Source organism: Amblyomma americanum, chromosome 5 (assembly GCF_052857255.1).
Source record: "Amblyomma americanum isolate KBUSLIRL-KWMA chromosome 5, ASM5285725v1, whole genome shotgun sequence".
NCBI lineage: Eukaryota > Metazoa > Arthropoda > Arachnida > Ixodida > Ixodidae > Amblyomma > Amblyomma americanum.
Window position 1 is genome coordinate 28,694,663 of NC_135501.1, and position 19,449 is coordinate 28,714,111.

General features: G+C 49.0%; 1 protein-coding gene across 5 annotated transcripts in view; it reads left to right on the plus strand.

The window, feature by feature from the left end:
• Positions 1-19,449, plus strand: part of LOC144132355 (protein stum homolog) — a 452,020-nt gene that overhangs the window by 66,545 nt on the left and 366,026 nt on the right. Inside the window, exon 1 of one of the 5 annotated variants that reach the window (XM_077664694.1) lies at positions 10,703-11,026. The exons of 3 other annotated variants lie outside the window; for them this stretch is intronic. In XM_077664694.1, coding sequence (XP_077520820.1) covers positions 10,995-11,026 — 32 coding nt within the window. In that variant the 5' untranslated portion in view covers positions 10,703-10,994. Of the gene's footprint in view, positions 1-10,702; positions 11,027-19,449 lie in introns of those variants that run through there. One more of the 5 variants, XM_077664697.1, reaches the window with a different exon arrangement.

A 19,449-nucleotide genomic window follows, 5' to 3' on the forward strand; every position in this document is an offset into this window, starting at 1 on the left:
GCGAGGCTCCAGCGCAGGAGGCGGCCATTTTTGGGAGAGATGGTCTGCAGCCATTGGAGAGGGCAGTGATCCGTCTCAATGATAAACCTCGAGCCGGCTAGGTAGCATGATAATTTCTGAACGGCCCACACGAGACACGCACACTCTTTCTCGGTGGCGCTGTACGCCTGCTCACGACAGGTCAGCTTACGACTAGCATACAGGACGGGGTGTTCCACTTCTCCATTTTCCCGTTGGCACAGTACAACGCCCATGCCTCGCTCACTAGCATCGCACTGAACAACGAACCCTTTTGTGTAGTCTGGCGATCGTAGCACAGGTTGGCTTGTTAGGGCGCTCTTTAGGGCGCTAAAAGCTCTTTCCTTTGTCTCGCTCCAGACGACTGTTTGGGGCTCTGTTTTTCTTAGAGCATCCGTCAGGGGAGCCGCGATATCGGAGTACCTGGGGATGTACCTCTGATAGTAGCCGGAGACACCTAAGAACGACCGAATATCGGTCTTCGTGCGCGGTTGCGGGAAGTCTCGCACAGCGGCCACCTTTATTTCAGAGGGGCGGCGACGACCCTGTCCAATCACGTGACCGAGGTAGACAAGCTCGGCCTGTGCTAATTGGCACTTGGGAGCCTTGACTGTCAAGCCCGCTTCGCGCAGGCGGTTTAGCACTGCCCGCAAGTGTGCCATATGCTCAGACCAGGATGCGGAGAATATCGCTACGTCGTCTAAATACGGTAAAGCGAATTCTTCCTGTCCCCGCAACACTTTGTCCATGAGGCTTGAAAAGCAGTATGGCGCGTTCTTCAAACCAAAACTCAAAACTTTAGGACGGAATGTTCCCATTGGTGAAATGAACGCCGCATACCTACTAGCCTCTTCTGTAAGTGGAACCTGCCAATAACCCCTGACAAGATCTAGGGTGGAAATAAACTGAGCGCTACTAACTTTCTCAAGGCGCTCCTCGATGTTAGGGATCGGATAAATTTGATCCTTAGTGATGGAATTAAGCCTGCGGTAGTCGACGCAAGGACGAGGTTCCTTTCCCGGTACCTCAACTAAAATCAAAGGGGAGGTATAATCACTCTCACCCGCCTCAATAACACCGAGCTGTAGCATTTTCTTTATCTCAGCCTCCATAATATCGCGCTGGCGGGGTGACACCCGGTACGCCTTGGATCGTACTGGCTCTGGGGAGGTAAGTTCTATATTATGAGTAAGGACAGAAGTCCTACCAGGCCTCTCAGAGAACTGACCTTGAAACTCTTGTAAGAGTTGGTGTAGTTCGGTTTTCTGCTCAGGCGACAGCGGTGCTTTACTGAGTAAGTCACTAATGACCTGATCGGTGTCTTCCCTGTTCGCCACTGAGCCTAGTCCCGGAAGCTCGACCGGAAGCTCTTCGGGAACGTTTACCATCATACACACCACTGCTTCCCGTTGTCTATAGGGTTTGAGCAGATTACAGTGGTAAACTTGCTGCGCTTTCCGTTTTCCTGGCAGACTCACCACGTAGTTAACGTCCGACAGTTTTTGAACAATCCGTGCTGGGCCCTCCCACTGCACGTCGAGTTTGTTTTTTAGCGATGTGTTCAATATCATTACCTCATCGCCCACCCCAAAACGACGGGCCCTGGCTGTCCGATCATAATAAACCTTGGCCCTCTGCTGGGCCTTTGCCATTGCTTCACCTGACAACTCCTGTGCCCCTCTTAAGCGTTCGAGGAGACTAAGGACGTACTCGACCACGACTGGGTCGTCGCCCCTGCCTTCCCACGAATCTCGAAGCATGCGAAGCGGAGACCGCAGCGAGCGACCGTACACCAGCTCAGCTGGCGAAAACCCCGTAGCCGCATGCGGCGCGGTCCTTAATGCAAACATCACCCCAGGCAGACACAGCTCCCAATCACTTTGTTGTTCCAAACACAATGCTCTCAACACGCGCTTCATGACGGAGTGGAGCTTCTCAACGGAATTCGACTGTGGGTGGTACACTGAGCTGTGTAACAGCTTTACCCCACACCTTTCGAGAAAGGCTGTCGTCAAAGCGCTAGTAAACACTGTGCCCTGATCTGACTGGATTTCCGCAGGAAAACCAGCTCGCGCAAATATGGACAGTAGTGCATTGACTATCTCAACTGAGCTGAGTTCTTTAAGCGGCACTGCTTCAGGGAACTTTGTCGCTGGGCAGATCACAGTCAAAATGTGTCTGTACCCCGTGGCTGTTACCGGCAGAGGTCCCACTGTATCCATAACGAGCCGTCTAAAAGGCTCCGTAATGATAGGTACCAACTTCAACGGCGCCCTCGATTTGTCCCCTGGTTTGCCAACCCGCTGACAGGTGTCACATGTCCTCACAAAGTGTTCTGCGTCACGAAAACACCCTGGTCAATAGTACTCTTGCAAGAGACGGTCCTTAGTCTTCTTAACTCCTAGGTGTCCGGACCACGAACCGCCATGCGACAAGCGCAACAGATCCTGACGGTAGCACTGAGGCACGATCAGCTGATCGAACTCCACTCCCCTGCGGTCTAGATACTTGCGGTACAGGCCTCCACCTCTTTCCACAAAACGAGCATTTTTCTTGGCGATACCTTCCTTGACATTGCAGCGCATGTTTTCTAGGCTGCCATCCTTTTTTTGCTCGGCTATCAAAGCCGACCGGCTGACTTTTAGCAACCTATTAAGTCCATCTGACGTAGGCGCGATGAGCAAATCTGCAGATAGCTCTTCTAACTTTCCCGTGTCGGGCATTTCCTCTCCAGTACCTGGTGCCTTCAACGCTACAGGCTCAATTTTATTCAGTTCGGACGTGCTCTGAATACCAGCTTGCTGCGCCTCCGACCCTTTCTCATTGTTCGACAACGTCGGCCCCGCAACTACCGCCTTTGCAGCGAGCTCCCGAACTCTCGATCTGGTTAAGGCCTGAACGCTAGCCTCACCAAACTAAAGCCCCTTCTCGCGCAGGAGGTGATCGGACCTGTTCGAAAATACGTACGGGTACTGGGGGGGCAGCATAGATGACACTACGGCCTCCGTCTCAAGTGCTCCGAAAGGTTCTTCAATAAGCACTTTTGCTACGGGCAGACACACGCTGTGAGCTTCCACAGCTTGCTTGATCCATGCGCACTCGCCCGTGAACATATCGGGTTCTACGTAAGAGGGGTGAACTACAGCCATTGTAGCTGCGGAATCACGAAGCACTCGGCACTCTTTCCCGTTCACGAGGAAGTCTTGCATGTAAGGCTCGAGAAGCTTCATGTTCTCGTCAGTGCTGCATAATGACAAAAACACGACTTTTCTTTTTGTTTCTGGACACTGCGCCGAAAAATGACCCGGCTTCTGGCACGTATAACACAAGCGCGCTTGCCTCGTCTCGAACCGCTTTCTGCGTTCGGCTTCGGCTGCCGCCGTCTCCTTACGTTCGGTCGGACTGCTTTCACTCGCATCCGCACTACGTGTGTCCCCCCTTGCTCTCATGGGTGTGAACTTCGGCCTCTCAGACTTGGAGCCAAATTCACCCTTTTGACCGTCCTTAGCTCCGCGAGCCCGACGCGTCACAAACTCCTCGGCTAGCTCGGCGGCTTTAGCCACTGTACTAACGTCTGGCCTATCCAAGACCCAGTACTGCACGTTCTCAGGTAACCGACTATAAAACTGTTCTAGCCCGAAACACTGCAGAATTTTCTCGTGGTCACCAAACGCTTTCTCTTCTTTGAGCCACTCCTGCATGTTTGACATAAGCCTGTAGGCAAACTCTGTATATGACTCACTTCTGCCTTTTTCATTTTCCCGAAACTTCCGACGGAACGCCTCCGCTGACAGCCTGTACTTTTTTAGCAGACTCGATTTCACTTGGTCGAAATCCTCTGCCTCCTCTCTCTTCAAGCGAGCGACTACGTCGGCCGCCTCGCCGGGTAACAAAGTGAGCAAGCGCTGTGGCCACGTTTCCCGAGAGAACCCCTGCTTCTCGCACGTTCGCTCAAAGTTAACCAGGAACAAACCAATGTCCTCTCCAAGCTTAAAGGGCCGCATCAGGTCAGTCATTTTGAACGATACTCTTTCTCCTGCACCGTGTGCCTGACTTCCATTACGAACGCGTTCCATCTCTACCTCGAGACGCTTCATTTCCAAAGCGTGTTGACGGTCGCGCTCTTCTTTCTCTTTTTGCTCTTTACGTTCGCGCTCGTCTTTCTCTTTATCTTTTTGTTCTTTACGTTCGCGCTCGTCTTTCTCTTTTTGCTCCCTCTCCTCAATGGTCTCAAGGCATTCCGACAGCTCGTCATCCTCAGCCTCCAACTCAAGAATAGCCCTTAGCAGTTCTGGTTTTCTGAGTTTGTCTGAGACATCCAGACCCAACGCTCTTGCAAGCTCCAGCAATTTCGGTTTGCGCAACGACTTCAAATCCATGGCTGCTCCGAATGCTGCTTTCTCTACTGCCTACTATTGTCTTGCCGCAAACTAACAAGGCAGCAACGACAACCACAATTACCAGCTCTGTTTCTGACACTAACAAAAGCCTGGCAAAACTCAGAAGAAGAAAGTCCCGCACTCACCAAACCTCGCAGCCAAGAATTCAGCGCAGTCGTTCCGCTGCAGGCAACCAGTCATCACACACGGCTCGTTGCACTGCTCCCGGATGGTCGTTGTGCTGCTCAGCATACAGTTGAGCGCATATCTTCGCTGCTGGCCTCCGTTGTCGCGATCTCACCGCTGGCAACCAGTTGTTGCAAATGGGTCGCAAGCCCCAAGGGTAGCGTTGGCCTGGCGGCCTGGGGCACAGCTGGAAACATCCGATGGTCCTGGCAAAGGATGAGTCGACTGCCAACAGAACAGCTTGTTTATTCTAGCATCGCAAAAGAGCAGCCGGTCAGGGCGACCACGTTACTAGACGGAAGAAATCGAATTCTCTCTTTGGCGTCCGGGGCAGCTGCTTTTATACCCTCGGAGTCGAGGGCAAGAAGGAACGGCTCGGGATGAGTCGCACGAGACGGCGACGCACGGACATGTTGAGACGTGAAGTGACGCGTCCGCCGGGCCGGCGCCGGTCAGACCTCCTCGCCTCCCAGTTGGGGAGCTCCTCTCCCCGGCTGCCGCGCTTTGACAAGCGTGGGCACCAACATGCACACACACACACACGCACACACGAAGACACGTGGCATTGAAACCTGCCTGGACGCGCTTGGCATGAGGCGTTGCGGCAGCGATGAACGGGTCAAAATGACCGCCACTTTGAACGAAGCCCCGGCGTCCGTTGCATCCGCGCCGGCTATACCGCGCGTCGTAGGCGAAACGTAACAGCACCTTATTCGAGCGCAAATCTTCTTGTAACTAAGCTATATCTTTTCAGTATCAGTAATTCACTCGCCTTAAATAACAATAAAATAAAGGCCGTTTTCTTTAGGCCGAAAACAGTACTTGACGTATTATTGAAATAGTACCTCAAGTTAATTAAATGTCTCGGTGTTAGGTTCGAAAAGCGTATGTCCTGGGATGCTCACATGGACGCAATTGGAACTGAAAGCTCGCTCATTACATATACCGTGTGCTAACTGCGGCATTGCGCCATTGTTTATTTTTTTATCAGTGATTGGCAAATAGTGTAGGGCGCAACTATTTTTTCAAATGTTTCTTAACCTTACAGGATACAATAGATGGCAATTCATATAGTCATGAACGCTGCCTACGTTTGCCAGAGTAGTATTGTGACTAAAGAATTGAACTTTCTCACACTCCCTGGCATTTATAAAACATTGCTTACAGATAACCTGACTCGTTAATGAAACGTACGTAGTACCCGCAATACTCAACTGCGCGAAAAACACGAGCAGGCACTAACTATGGATGCCAGATGTTATGCCATGTTCAGTAATCCATTCTAAACAATTAAAATGTTTCGCAGCCTCAACACCACTATTTAGTTAACTGCATTTCTCGAACTTTACGCGTACTTATTAATATATTGCTAGCCTAGCGTCACTGAAGCGTCTACACTTAAATTAAACTACATTAACATCTCCTTAAATAAAAAAAGTTGCATAACCGAGTTTCCAAAATGTGAGTGTGATTTCATTCCCAGATTCGATTAATGTTCTCTTCTAGTAGCTAGGACCTGTGACTTATGCCTCATTTACAATTATTTATTTCTCGCGGTTCGTTGTTTAAGTTTATTTTAATTCTACTGACGAGAAGGCAAAGTAACCTCTATTTTCAGTGTAACTGTACACGCATTACAAAATTTTACCTGAATTTTTCATTTATGTGATGCTCATTTCCTGACTGTTATGCCATGTTGACCGTGTGGGTATTGTGAAAAATAACAAAAGAGTGGGCACCGGAAGCTACAATCAGGTCTGCATGAATGTAAGGTTCTGCAAGGGCGACAGTAGAGCAGGAGCACAGCACAATTATAAGGCATGCAACACTCATGCACTAAGATTGACACGCTGGGTTCATTCTTATTGACCAGTCATGAAAAGTGTCCACGAAAGTGTCAGGAGTAAGCAGTATATGTGAAAAGCTTTCTAAAAGAATGTTTGCGATCTGATTGTCGTCTATGACCCTGTGAGCCAACCTATTTTGTTGCTAAGTTTTGTTAGTTCAGGTTTATCAGTACAGCTTCAGCTATGGAAAGAATCTATGGAGCAAAACTTGAAGCAAATGCTTGAAAAAGACCAATGTTGGTCTGGAACGTTTTTGAAGCTGTAAATTTTTGTAATATTAAAATTCATGGTTACGTGAAAATTACTAAAATCTACTTGAGTTGTTAGTACTGTAGTGGTGGCCAAATCGCTTCAGTATGGGCTTCGTATGCTGGAGGTGTGCGGTTCAGTCCTCAGTGACACCGGGTACCCACTAGTTTTCGATGGATACGAACTTTAATATAGTCTGGTGCGCGGCTTCTGTGAGGCGAAATGCTTGAAAAATGGGTCTTTGAGTGCACCCTGAATAGACGATCGCTAAAACCTCCTTGTGCCTTGCGCTCCCTAGCCTAAGCTGCCTTTGTGACAATTACGGCCAGCTCATCATTTTCATCAGCCGCAATGTTAAATGATTTTTTCCTGTCTCATTATAGTTCGCGGCTGTTTGAACGTTGAACACTCATTGATAATGGTGCTTTAAACATTGTGTGTTACATGTGGGCTTTTTGCTAAATGTTGGTTTCCAGTTTTATCTGGAAAATTACGGCATCGCTCCAACATTAGAAATGCGTTTACGCCAAGTTACAGCGTTATATCAGTGTTCCTATTACTAAAGTAAGTATTTATTTATATCTGATACTTTGTTACACAATATGTGAACATTTTGAACACAGTTCATAATTAAACTTCGCGAAATAAACAGGGACAAAAACAAGAGAACACGTGCACACACAGAGCGCAGATCTCCAACTTTTATTTGAAAAACGCTTCGAGCATTCCTTCTAAACGCACCAACCCACCACGTGACACATCCAGGATCCAACACAGCAGATAAGTTTAACAGTTTAGTAGAGCCAATCTGGAGAACCAGTCTAAAAAACCTCAAGTGTGTGCATGCCTAAACACCCTTGATACCTAGATAAAAGGAGAGAGGAAGATAAAAACCTGACGATGAAACCAAAAATTCAGAGAACGAAAATGAAGATGGCCTAACCATGTATTACGAGCGAAAACTTACTAAGCAAAGGGATGAGACGTGAAACCAACAGTAACAACAGTAAAAGATGAAGGTGCAAGGACTAAAGTAGGCAGAAAAACATAAAAAAAACACGAAACGACATGAATAACGCAAGGCAAGGTTAACAACGAGGCTAAAACCATGAAACCGAGAGTGATTTATGGAAACAACAATTAAAGGTAAAGGTGACGCGAAAATGACAAAGGCTAGAACCAGTCTAAAATCTATGAAGGATGGAAACAACAAGTAACAAGAGTAAAAGTGCAGAGTTAAAAAGAACAGTAAACACAGTGTCACTTTCTAAAAACGAGATTTCTTTATTCGGAAGCAGAATGGACGGTGGGCTCACACACTTGTTCGTATTCTTTGCGATTAAGAAAGCCCCAATTATTTCTCTTTCTGTTTTGGTTCTAGCCGTAGCGAGGAACTTTGAGCTTTCGAGAAATGGGTGGCAATCACTTTTTTTTGCACTTTTTAAAATGTAAAGCTAAATTGCCTCCTGACTTGACAGGCAGATTGCGAACGTCTGCAGCCGCCCTCTCATTGAAACATCGCCCAGTTTGGACGATGTACATCTTTCTACAGGATAATGGAACCTGATAGATAACTTCTTTGGCACATTCTGTGTACTATAGGCTGTGATTTAAGGTGCATCTTTGCTGTCTATCATCTCTGTTCATGATAGCACACACTTTAGCGAGCTTACACGGCACCGCAAACATAAGTTGGACGCCGTATCTTCCTGCAACCTTCTTTAAATTGTGTGGCACACGGTGCACGTAAGGCATGAAACACACAAGTTTTCGTTCTTTGTTTGCTTGGCGATTTGTATTCTTCATGCTATGTAGCAAGCTTTCGCACACAGAGGCTATCATTTGCCGCTGATACCCAGCAGCATACAACCTCTCAATCTGACGGTTAAAACTAAAACTCATTTTGTGCTGACATGACTTTTATAGGGCGGAACGGCAGGCACTGTGAACGATCGCTCTTTCTACCAACTTTGAATGTGCACTGTCATAGGGTAGAAATTGCTTGTTCATTCTGGGGTTTTAGGACCAACAGATATGTGAGGGCGTAAATTGTAGATTGATATCCAGAAACTAGAGTTGGTTTTCCTTAGGCAATTCATGCGTGAAATGAAGCCCCTTCCCTTCACACTTGAAAACATTGAGGATGCTACTCACTGAATCAGGCAGACTTGAATTAGCAGAGAGGTTTACCATCACGAGATAATTATCAACGTACCTAAAGGTGCGCACAATATGTTGGTCGTAGAGACAACACTGCAAGCGCTGGTCAAAGGAAGAGAGAAAAATACTATATAAAACGGGTGCCATGGATGGACCAATGCAAATTCCACTTTTCTGAATGTAAAATTTTCCTTTGTGGCAGATTGCGGCCGAGGCAAGATTAAATTTCAACAGTTCAAGGAATTGTTCCAAGGACATGCTAGCTGCGTTTCGGAAGGTGATTTCACCATATTCTTCTATTTGCTGCTTGACAGTTGCAAACAAGGCTTCATGCGGAATAGAGTAGAACAAACCCTCTATGTCTATGGAGAACGCCGTGGTGGCCGAGGTTATGTCATCCAGAGTGGCAAGAAGTTCTTTTGAGCTCTGCACTAAAAACGGATCCGGTCCCACAACTTTGTCCAGGTGCTCCTTTAGAAAATCCCTTACCATGCGCTGCCAGCTGTCCTTCTCTGATACGATGACACGAAGGGAGCAATTCACCTTGTGGGTTTTTCCTGGGAAGAAAACGTGCAGGAACCCATTTTGATCTTTCTTGACGTCTTTGGCCATTGATTCAAGCTGTACCTTCCTCAGAAGCTTCCTGGCAGCCTTCTTTTGTCTTTTTTTACAAAACTCTATCGGCCTGATGTTCATCGTTAACGCCTGCACAGCCTTTTCTTCATATATTCCAACTGACATAACAACGAAGCCGCCTTCTTTGTCGGCTTGGATGACTGTAAGGTAGTTGTCTTTCAAGTAGTTTAGGATTTTCTTAAAGGAGGGTCCTTTGGTACACGTTCACTTACAGTGCGGATGAGGGTGTCAACTCCGTCGCCGATAACACGTCCTTTGTCTTGGTTAGTTGTGCTACGGGCAATTTGTCGCATTGTTGCTAGAAGCTCAGAGCGGTTTGTCCGTGGTTCAAAGAACTTCGGACCCTTTTCCAGGAGGCTCTGTATATTTCCAGGGATGTTGACGTTGCATTCCACTTAGATGGTCCTGGCTACATTGCTGGCACGCTTCCGAGACGGAAGCTTCGGCCTCACCTGGTGCCATTGAAATTCGGTGGAACTGACAGCCATCTTTTAAATTCTGAGAATTGGCTCGACTAAACTGTTAAACTTATCTGCTGTGTTGGATCCTGGATGTGTCACGTGGTGGGTTGGTGCGTTTAAAAGGAATGCTCGAAGCGTTTCTCGAATAAAAGTTGGAAGTCTGCGCTCTGTGCGTGTGCGTGTTTTCTTGTCTTTGTCCCTGTTTCTTTCGCGCAGTTTAATCATGAACGCGAAGCACCAAGTATCCCGCCAGAAAACCCTTTTTGAACACAGGTACTTTGTGTATGTTAAATTTAGGGGTTAGGATAAATATATTACAAAACGCGATATTTTTGCAACACTCATAACAAATAAATAACGTTATTTCAATGTCTTGTATTTGGGCAATTTGTTCTCCATATAATCGAATTAGTGCGGCGGTGGTAATCTGAAGTTTTGAGAGGCGAAGCAACGGCCCAGAGTCCGTGAGGGCTGTAAGTGCAGCCTAATTTTGCTACGGGCTACCGCTGTTCGCGTCTCCGCACTTTTTGCAACGTTTCTTCTTGCGTGGGAAGAGTCTGATTCATGTGGAAACAATGAAAAAACTTACGCCGTACTTGGCTCTCCTCTCTCTCGTGACACGGGGTAGGAGGAGGAGGCTTCCGGAGGCCTTAATGGGGGCTCGCAGCGGAACTTGGCGGCCCCGACGGCTGCGGTTATCGGCCGCCTCGCAGTTGCGCCTGCGCCTATCGCGCCCCGCGCACGAGGCGGCCACTGCGTCTTTCACTGCGACGCTTCTCCAGCAGCCGTGACTATCGGCCAGGACGTCGCCCGAAAACGCGAGCTCCCAGGGCGCTGCTCACACAAAGAGCACCTCGTCATGGAGCGCTGCAGCCTGCTACTCCGCCGTGGCGTCATGCAGTGAGTGTTAGGGGACGAAGTAATTGGTGCACACAACTGCCAGGAACAAGAAGCCGATGAGTAGCGCGTTCTGCATGGTTTCGTCTAATGAGGTGTGAAGGCGCCAGTAGCCGCCGTTGCATCGTGCGTGCCTGCAGGCAGTGAGGTACCAGGTTCGAATGCACTTGGACTCGGCTGTCTTCTCTGAGAGGTGAGGCAACGTAGATCCGCCCGCGGTATTGGTGTTTCTGAGAGAATGTTTCACTGTGTGACTTCGACTGTCTGGTGGCGTAAAGCCAGCCTTCCTCTGTGTTTCCTGACCCGCACGCAATTGCCGCTTAGCCCAGCTGCAGTCACAGCAGCCACCGGTTATCAGCACCCACGATTCCACGGCGATAACGGCGAGACGTATAGGGTTGGTCAAAAGTTCCCTGGCCACGGGGTCTACTTATGAGCCATGCAGAGGGGCAGTTTCGACACTTCCGAAGCTCAATATATCTATATGGCATAGGACAAGCATCATTCTCGCCTCTGATAACCTTGGTAGATTTACACAGCTCCGAAGTGCCCTACATTAATCCTTAAAATGAGACCTCATGGCCAGGAAACTTTTGACCAACCCTGTACATCCATAAGGTGTGCAGACATAAGCTCACAGACAGAAAGCACACGGCGAGAAGGCGTGTAATCGCGTCATTTGATATGCCGTGATCGCCGGCAGCAGAATTTCCTCGCGTAGGAAATAATGCAAGAATATGAATCTTTACATGAGCTTACGTGGTACAAAGGGCCACTGCTGGCTACCTAGGATAACCTGCAGGAAAGCCTTTGAAACACCACTGCACCATACCGGAGATTCTTCTTTGCCCCAAATCGAGCCGCGCGCGTCATCACTTTATCAGGAATTCGAGATAACGGTTTAGTTCACTTGCTTGTCATCGCCTGGCTTATATGACAATTACGGAACTAACGGCGGAATTTTGGTGCGCACGTTATGAGCGCCTAAATAATGCGTTATTCCTCGGGTAGCACAGAAACGTTGAAACAATGTAATTTTTTTTGAAACTTTACACAATGTGCCTAATGCCTTTTTTTTCCTGCCGTTTGTGAAAGGTTGCAAATAAACTTTCGAATAACATTTTCCTAACATTACTATACATTACTATACAAACTGTATGCCTAATGAAATGAAGTTAGGAGAGCAACTTTTTAGTGGCGTAAGCCTTGCAAATGAATTTAATAGGCATTTCCTAGATTTTGGTGCCACGAACTCAGCATCATCTCTACAAGCTACCACATATATTAAACATAGCATTCAGAACACCATGCTTTTAAAACCTGTTACTCCCGTGGAAATTGTCAGCATAATCAGCGATATTAAGAACAGCTCTGCGTCTGGTTTCGACGGTATCAGTGTGTTACCAATTAAAGCTGTGGAAGATCTGATATGCGATGTGCTGTGTCGATTGATTAATCTGGTGTTTGTGACAGGTGTTTTTCCTGAAAAAATGAAAATAGCGAAAGTTTCTGTTGTACACAAAGGAGGAGCTCTGAATGATATAGGTAATTATAGACCTATATTAATTTTGCCACTATTCTCGAAGGTAGTAGAGAAAGCTATTAACATCAGATTGATTAATCATTTAAATACACACAGCTTGCTATCTGAGTGTCAATATGGATTCCAGAAAGGCAAACCCACTGAGTCAGCACTGTTAAAAATCCGAGATAAAATTGTCAATAATATTGAGCAACAACTTTACACCATAGGTATATTTTTAGACTTTAAGAAAGCATTTGATTCCATAGAACATGACATTTTGTATACCAAATTACCTCATTATGGTATAAGAGGCCTTCCGCTTAAACTGATCCGCAGTTACCTAACAAATCGTAAACAATATTGTAACGAAGACAGGACCGGCACAGATCACAGTCTCAGCGAAGTCCAGCGCACAGCAGGGAACTCACAAGATGGCTGTCCGAACCACACACACACTTCGTCTTTGTCCACCGGCACACGCACACTTCGTCTTCATCGTCGGCGCGCTCCCATGAGCACGCGCCATTACCCCCTCCATCAAGGCGGCGGCCCGACGCCGGAAACGAACACGGACAGCAAAGGTAATGTTCGGTATAGACGGCGGACGGCAGAGAATACAGAGAGCTGTTAAGCTGGTAAAGCGGCGGGTTGCAGCCTGTCATGGTAGGGCTTCATGCGCACCACGAGGACAGTTTCGGTCGGATGGCGCCGACGTGGTGAGGAGGTCGTGTCCCGCGGAAAAACTTCGTATGTGACATCACTTATACGACGAATCACCTCGTACGGACCGAAGTAGCGTCGGAGGAGCTTTTCGGAGAGTCCGCGGCGGCGCACAGGTGTCCATACCCATACAGAGTCGCCGGGCTCGTACCGAACGCATCGGTGTCGGAGGTTGTAGCGACCAGCGTCGAGTTGTTGTTGATGTCGAATCCGGCACCTTGCGAGTTGGCGGGCTTCTTCAGCCCACTGGACGAAAGTGTCAACGTCAGCGTAGGGGCCGATGTCTCCGTCGTTGTGAGCAGCGGGTAGCATAGCATCCAGCATGGTAGTGACACACCGTCCGTAGACCAGCTGGAAAGGCATAAGACGGGTAGTCTCCTGTTTTGCCGTATTGTAAGCGAAGGTTGCATAAGGAAGAACTTTGTCCCACGTACGATGCTCAACGTCGACATACATAGCAAGCATATCTGCAAGCGTCCAGTTGAGGCGTTCAGTCAAGCCGTTTGTTTGGGGATGATAGGCTGTTGTCTTCCGGTGACTGGTGTGGGTGAGTTCGAAGAGAGATTGCATTAATGCCGCCGTAAAGGCGGTTCCACGGTCCGTGATGACGACTGATGGCGCACTGTGACGCAAGACGATTGATGTCATAAAAAACTAAACCACTTCTGCAGCACTAGCGTGGGGGAGCGCCTGTGTCTACGCGTACCGCGTTAAGTAGTCCGTCACCACAACAATCCATTTGTTCCCAGAGGAAGACAATGGGAATGGGCCCAGCAAGTCCATGCCCACTTGTTGGAAAGGTGTTGTAGGCGGTGGGATGGGCTGGAGAAGCCCTGCGGGTTTAACTGGTGGTGTCTTTCGTCGCTGGCAGTCACGGCAGGTCCTCACATATTGCTGGACTGATGAGAGCAACTTTGGCCAGTAATACTTCGCACGAATGCGGGCATGCGTCCGCGTAACACCCAAATGGCCAGCCGATGGCTCGTCGTGGCAGGCGTGCAAGATTACTGGACGGAGTTCGGATGGCACAACCAGAAGAAAGGTTTCCGTGTGATGGGCGAAGTTCCTCTTGTAAAGGACGCCATCTCGGAGACTGTAGGAACCCAAACCTCGAACGAAAAGCCGCGGAACAGCGACGTTAAGGCCCTCCAGATGCTCGATGAGCGGACGCAACTCTGAGTCAGCCCGTTGACGCCGGGCCATATCGGACGACGTGACGAGAGCAAAAAACGGGAAGTCGTCCTCCGTTTCGGCCGGAGCAACGTCGGCAGGTGCACGTAGCAAGCAATCGGCGTCATTGTGCTTACGGCCGGACTTGTACACTACCGTGATGTCGTATTCCTGGAGGCGAAGGCTCCATCTCGCAAGCCGTCCCGAAGGGTCTTTGAGATTGGCTAGCCAGCATAACGAATGATGGTCACTGACAGCTCGAAACGGGTGACCATAGAGATATGGTCGGAACTTGCTAATCGCCCACACTACCGCAAGGCATTCCTTCTCTGTGGTAGAGTAGTTTGCCTCTGCTTTCGAGAGAGAGCGGCTGGCGTACGATATGACTTTCTCGTTGCCATCCTGCCACTGAACGAGAATAGCGCCGAGACCAACATTGCTGGCGTCAGTATGAATTTCAGTGGCAGCTCGTTCATCAAAATGGGCGAGTATTGGGACAGTTTGTAGGCGGCTGCGTAGCTCGTTGAAGGCAGATTCCTGATCATGCCACACAAAAGATACATTGTCTCTAGTAAGCATTGTAAGGGGCTCGGCAATTGTGGAAAAGTTTTCAACGAAACGTCTGTAATAGGCACAGAGGCCCAGAAACCTACGAACGGACTTTTTGTCGGTTGGGCGCGGGAACTGTGCCACAGCGGCAGTCTTCTCCGGGTCAGGACGGACTCCGTCAGCGCTTATCACGTGACCAAGAAAACTGAGCTCTTCGAAACCAAAGTGACACTTTTGTGGCTTTATCGTCAACTGTGCCGAACGGAGCGCGTGTAACACCATTCGAAGCCGGTTGAGGTGTTCCTCGAAGCTAGGAGCAAAAATGACAACATCATCAAGGTACACTACGCATGTCTGCCATTTCAGCCCAGAAAGAACGGTGTCCATCATGCGTTGGAAGGTTGCTGGCGCAGAACAGAGTCCAAAGGGTAGCACTTTGAATTCATAAAGGCCGTCAGGTGTCACGAACGCTGTCTTCTCTCTGTCCCTTTCGTCCACTTCGATCTGCCAGTAGCCATTCTTAAGGTCGAGTGAAGAAAAATATTTAGCGTCACGCAGTCGATCCAAGGCGTCGTCGATACGTGGAAGGGGGTAAACGTCACGTTTCGTGACACGATTCAACTTCCGATAATCGACGCAGAATCGCAAGGTGTTATCTTTTTTCTTCACCAATACCACAGGCGAAGCCCAGGGGCTCGTGGACGGCTGGACTACGTCGTCTGCAAGCATTTCTTGCACTTGGGATCGTATAGCCTCCCGTTCCACCGGCGACACTCTGTACGGGTGTTGGGATATGGGGCTAGTCTCCTCGTTGACGATGATGCGGTGTTTGGCTACCGGGGTGCGCCCTACCTTTGATGTCGTGGCGAAGCACTCTGCGAAATCGTGAAGGAGCTCTAACAAGCGCTGCTTCTGACCCACCGACAGGCCGGGATTGATGTCCACGGTAGACAAAACGGTTGCTGCATCGCGTCCGTCCGGCGACGGTAGCTACAGAGCACATATTTCTGCGGGCTCCACGAAGTCGGTAACGTATGCGACGGCCGTTCCTTTCGCAATAGGCTAGAACTCTGTTCCGAAGTTGGTGATCAAAAGTGTCGCAGAGCGATCCCGTAAGCGAACAAGCCCTCTTGCAGCGCAGATTCCTTTCTCGAGTAGAAGGCTGACGTTTCTCTCTGCCATAACGTCTCGATCACCGGGCGAGTCACATTGCACGGGGACCATCATGCTGCACCGCGGAGGCACCGTCACGTCATCAGCAGCAATACGCAGGGCGGGTATCCTGGAGTCGTCTGGGTCGGCCATTTCAATTGCTTGCGTCGGCGAAAACGTCACGCGCGGCTCTTGTAAATTGATAACGGCGCCGTTAGCTTGTAAAAAGTCCAGGTCGAGAATGACATCGCGCGAACAGTGAGGTAGGACAACAAAGTCACAAACGTAAATAAATCCGTTGATTGTAACTCTCCCCGTACACCGGCCAACAGGGGTAATTAGGTGCCCACCAGCTGTGCGAATCTGAGGCCCAGTGCACGCGGTTAAAACTTTCCTCAGTTCTTTTGCTAGCTCGTTGCTCATAACCGAATAGTCCGCTCCCGTATCAACCAATGCCGTAACCGCTAAATCGTCGATATCGACCGGTAAGTTCGAAGCTGCACATCCTTTGTGATCGTCACGTGTCCTCGTTTGATAGCCGTCGTCTGGTCGGGAACGCGATGGAGGATGTTCGGCTGTTCGCTCGTCAGCGGCCTTACCTCCGCAGGCCGCTGGGTCTAGTTTCCCCGGCGAGGACTCGGTGAGCGGCTGAAACGGCTTGTCGAAGGACGGGGACTCGGCGAACGATAGCGTGTAGAGGTTGGTGGGCGGTAGTCAGGGCGAGGGAAATCAGTGTGAGTGTGATCCCGGCGCGTTGACAGGTGCTCCTCAATTTCGCGGGACCGTTCGCCATTGGGCGGACAGGGGACTCGCGGATGAAATCCGCGAATTCCAGCTCGACGATAAGGGCACCACCGCAAGATATGGCCAGCCTCACCGCAGTGGTAGCAAAGGGGCCGCTGGTCAGGTGCCCGCCACACGTCCGTCTTCCGCAGCCTGGCTTCGGGCAACACAGGGACAGGCGGGGGCCGCGGCTGGAAAGCAGATGCAGATGGGCTGGTGCTCCAAGGGGCGAGGTCGCAGTTCTGTCGGAGTACCGACGCGTACGACTGGCGCGGGGGCGTCGGTGTAAGGGCAGCAGGGGCAACAGGTTCAGGAACCACCTGCTGCACTTCCTCTCGGATAATTTGTGCTAACGATGGACACTGCGGCTGCGACTGGGCAGAGAGGCGCATTTTGTGCAGCTCTTCTTTGACGATAGATCGAACCAGCTCCCGAAGGTTGTCAGCGGAGTCGCTGGAGGCTGGCGCAAAGTCGGCAGTTGATACGGTGTTCACGGCGCGATTGTAATAGCGGGCGCGTTGTTGCAGGGTCTTTTCGACGGTAGTGGCCTCCGATAGAAACTCCGAAGTGGTGTTAGGTGGGTTTCGAACAAGCCCAGCAAACAGTTCTTCTTTTATCCCGCGCATCAGATGGCGCACTTTCTTGTCCTCGGCCATGTTTGGATCCGCCCTTCTGAACAGTCGTGTCATGTCCTCATAATACATTGCGACGCTCTCATTGGGTCGCTGGTTCCTTGACTGCAGCGCCGACTCAGCTCGTTCCCGACGGTCGGTGTTGACGTAGGTCGCCAGCAACTGGCTACGGAACCGTTCCCAAGAAGGAAACGTTGTCTCGTGGTTCTCGTACCACGTCCGCGCCGAGTCGTCAAGAGCGAAGTAAACATTGTGCAGCTTCCGCTCCGCATCCCAGCCGTTGTACCTGGCAACGCGCTCGAAATGGTCAAGCCAGTCTTCCGCGTCCTCAAACACTTCGCCATGGAAGGTCGGCGGCGTTCGCGGCTGGAGGACCAGGAAATGAGCAGCTGAGTTCCCGTTGTCAGCCATAGCTGCCGCGTCTCCGTTGCTAGCCATAGGTGCCGCGTCAGTCCTGCGCGTCGCAGCTGGAGCCCTGGTCCTAGGGGATAACGGACCGTACTCTGGTGACTGACCTTGGATTCGGCGGCTCGTACTGCGATGAATCGGAGTCAAATCCGTGTTCATAGAGAGCCTTCGGGGCACGTAGATGTTGGAAAGTACCCAGCACCTCCACCAAAAATGTAACGAAGACAGGACCGGCACAGATCACAGTCTCAGCGAAGTCCAGCGCACAGCAGGGAACTCACAAGATGGCTGTCCGAACCACACACACACTTCGTCTTTGTCCACCGGCACACGCACACTTCGTCTTCATCGTCGGCGCGCTCCCATGAGCACGCGCCAATATGTAACTATAAACAGTACCGTCTCAGACACCGGAGCAATAAAATTCGGTGTCCCTCAAGGCTCCATTCTCGGCCCTGTAATTTTTCTCTTATACGTCAATGACATAGTCTCACTTTCCAAAACCCAAGATATTATTCTCTATGCGGATGACACAGATGTTTTCTTTTCTGCTGATGATTTAACATCCCTGTGCGTAACCGCAAATCTGTGGCTTAAAAATCGGTCTCAGTGGCTTCATGCTAATCAACTTAAATTAAACATGAATAAAACGAAATATATTTTATTTGGTCCTAAAAATAAGCGGACCAATCTAGCGCATGCACTGAAATTTAACCTGAAAACGTTAGAAAGAGTATGCGAGCATAAATTCTTAGGGGTCAATTTTCATGAAAACCTTCTCTGGTCCAACCATGTGAATTCAGTAAAAAGCAGTATTGCTCAAATGCTAGGGATGCCAAATAGAATTCAAGCTTACCTTCCAAAGAACCTAAAACGCCAGCTATATTTCGCCTTAATCCATTCACGGTTGACGTATTGTCTACTTGTTTGGGGCGTAACTTCAAAATCAAACCTTAATAAATTATATCTGATGCAAAAGAAAGGTTTAAGATTTATTCATGGCCTATCGTCTTACGAACACGTCTCCGAATTTTTTGTAAAAGATGCTATATTGAAACTTGAAGCCTTGTACTATCAGCGGCTTTCCGAAGCTATCTATCTAGAGGTGAAAGCAAATAGCGAACTCTTTCTTTCTACTTATACAAAGAATTTACCTTATTACACGTTCAGACACAACTCCTTCTTTAAGCCTTTAATTAGAACGAATTATGGTATGCAATTGCTTAACTGGCAAATTCCTAACTGCTTGAATCTTTTCCCGCCTTTAATCGAAATCATTAATGGTTGTTCTTCCCTGATTTCCTTCAGGAAAACGGGGAAAATTTATTTTCTACATAACTTGTAAGCATACCTACAGGATTTGGTCAATGACTGCGTACGAATAGCATATCATAATGCAGTGTTGTCCTGTGTTTTTATCATTTCTCACTACGTGAATTTGTGCCCTCTGATTGATTCTATATTTTACTATTCTGTCAATTCATTCTGTCAATTTATTTTGTGCTTAGGCTACACAACTGTATAATTTGACTACTCAGTACTGGCTTCAATCCTGTTTTTTACTAATTTCCTCTGTAATCGACAGATTGCCTCTATTCATGTGCAAGTTTGCCTTATTTTCATTTATATGTGTGTGCTGTTTGTGCTGCAAGTTTTTGTAGTGACATTGGCCCAGTC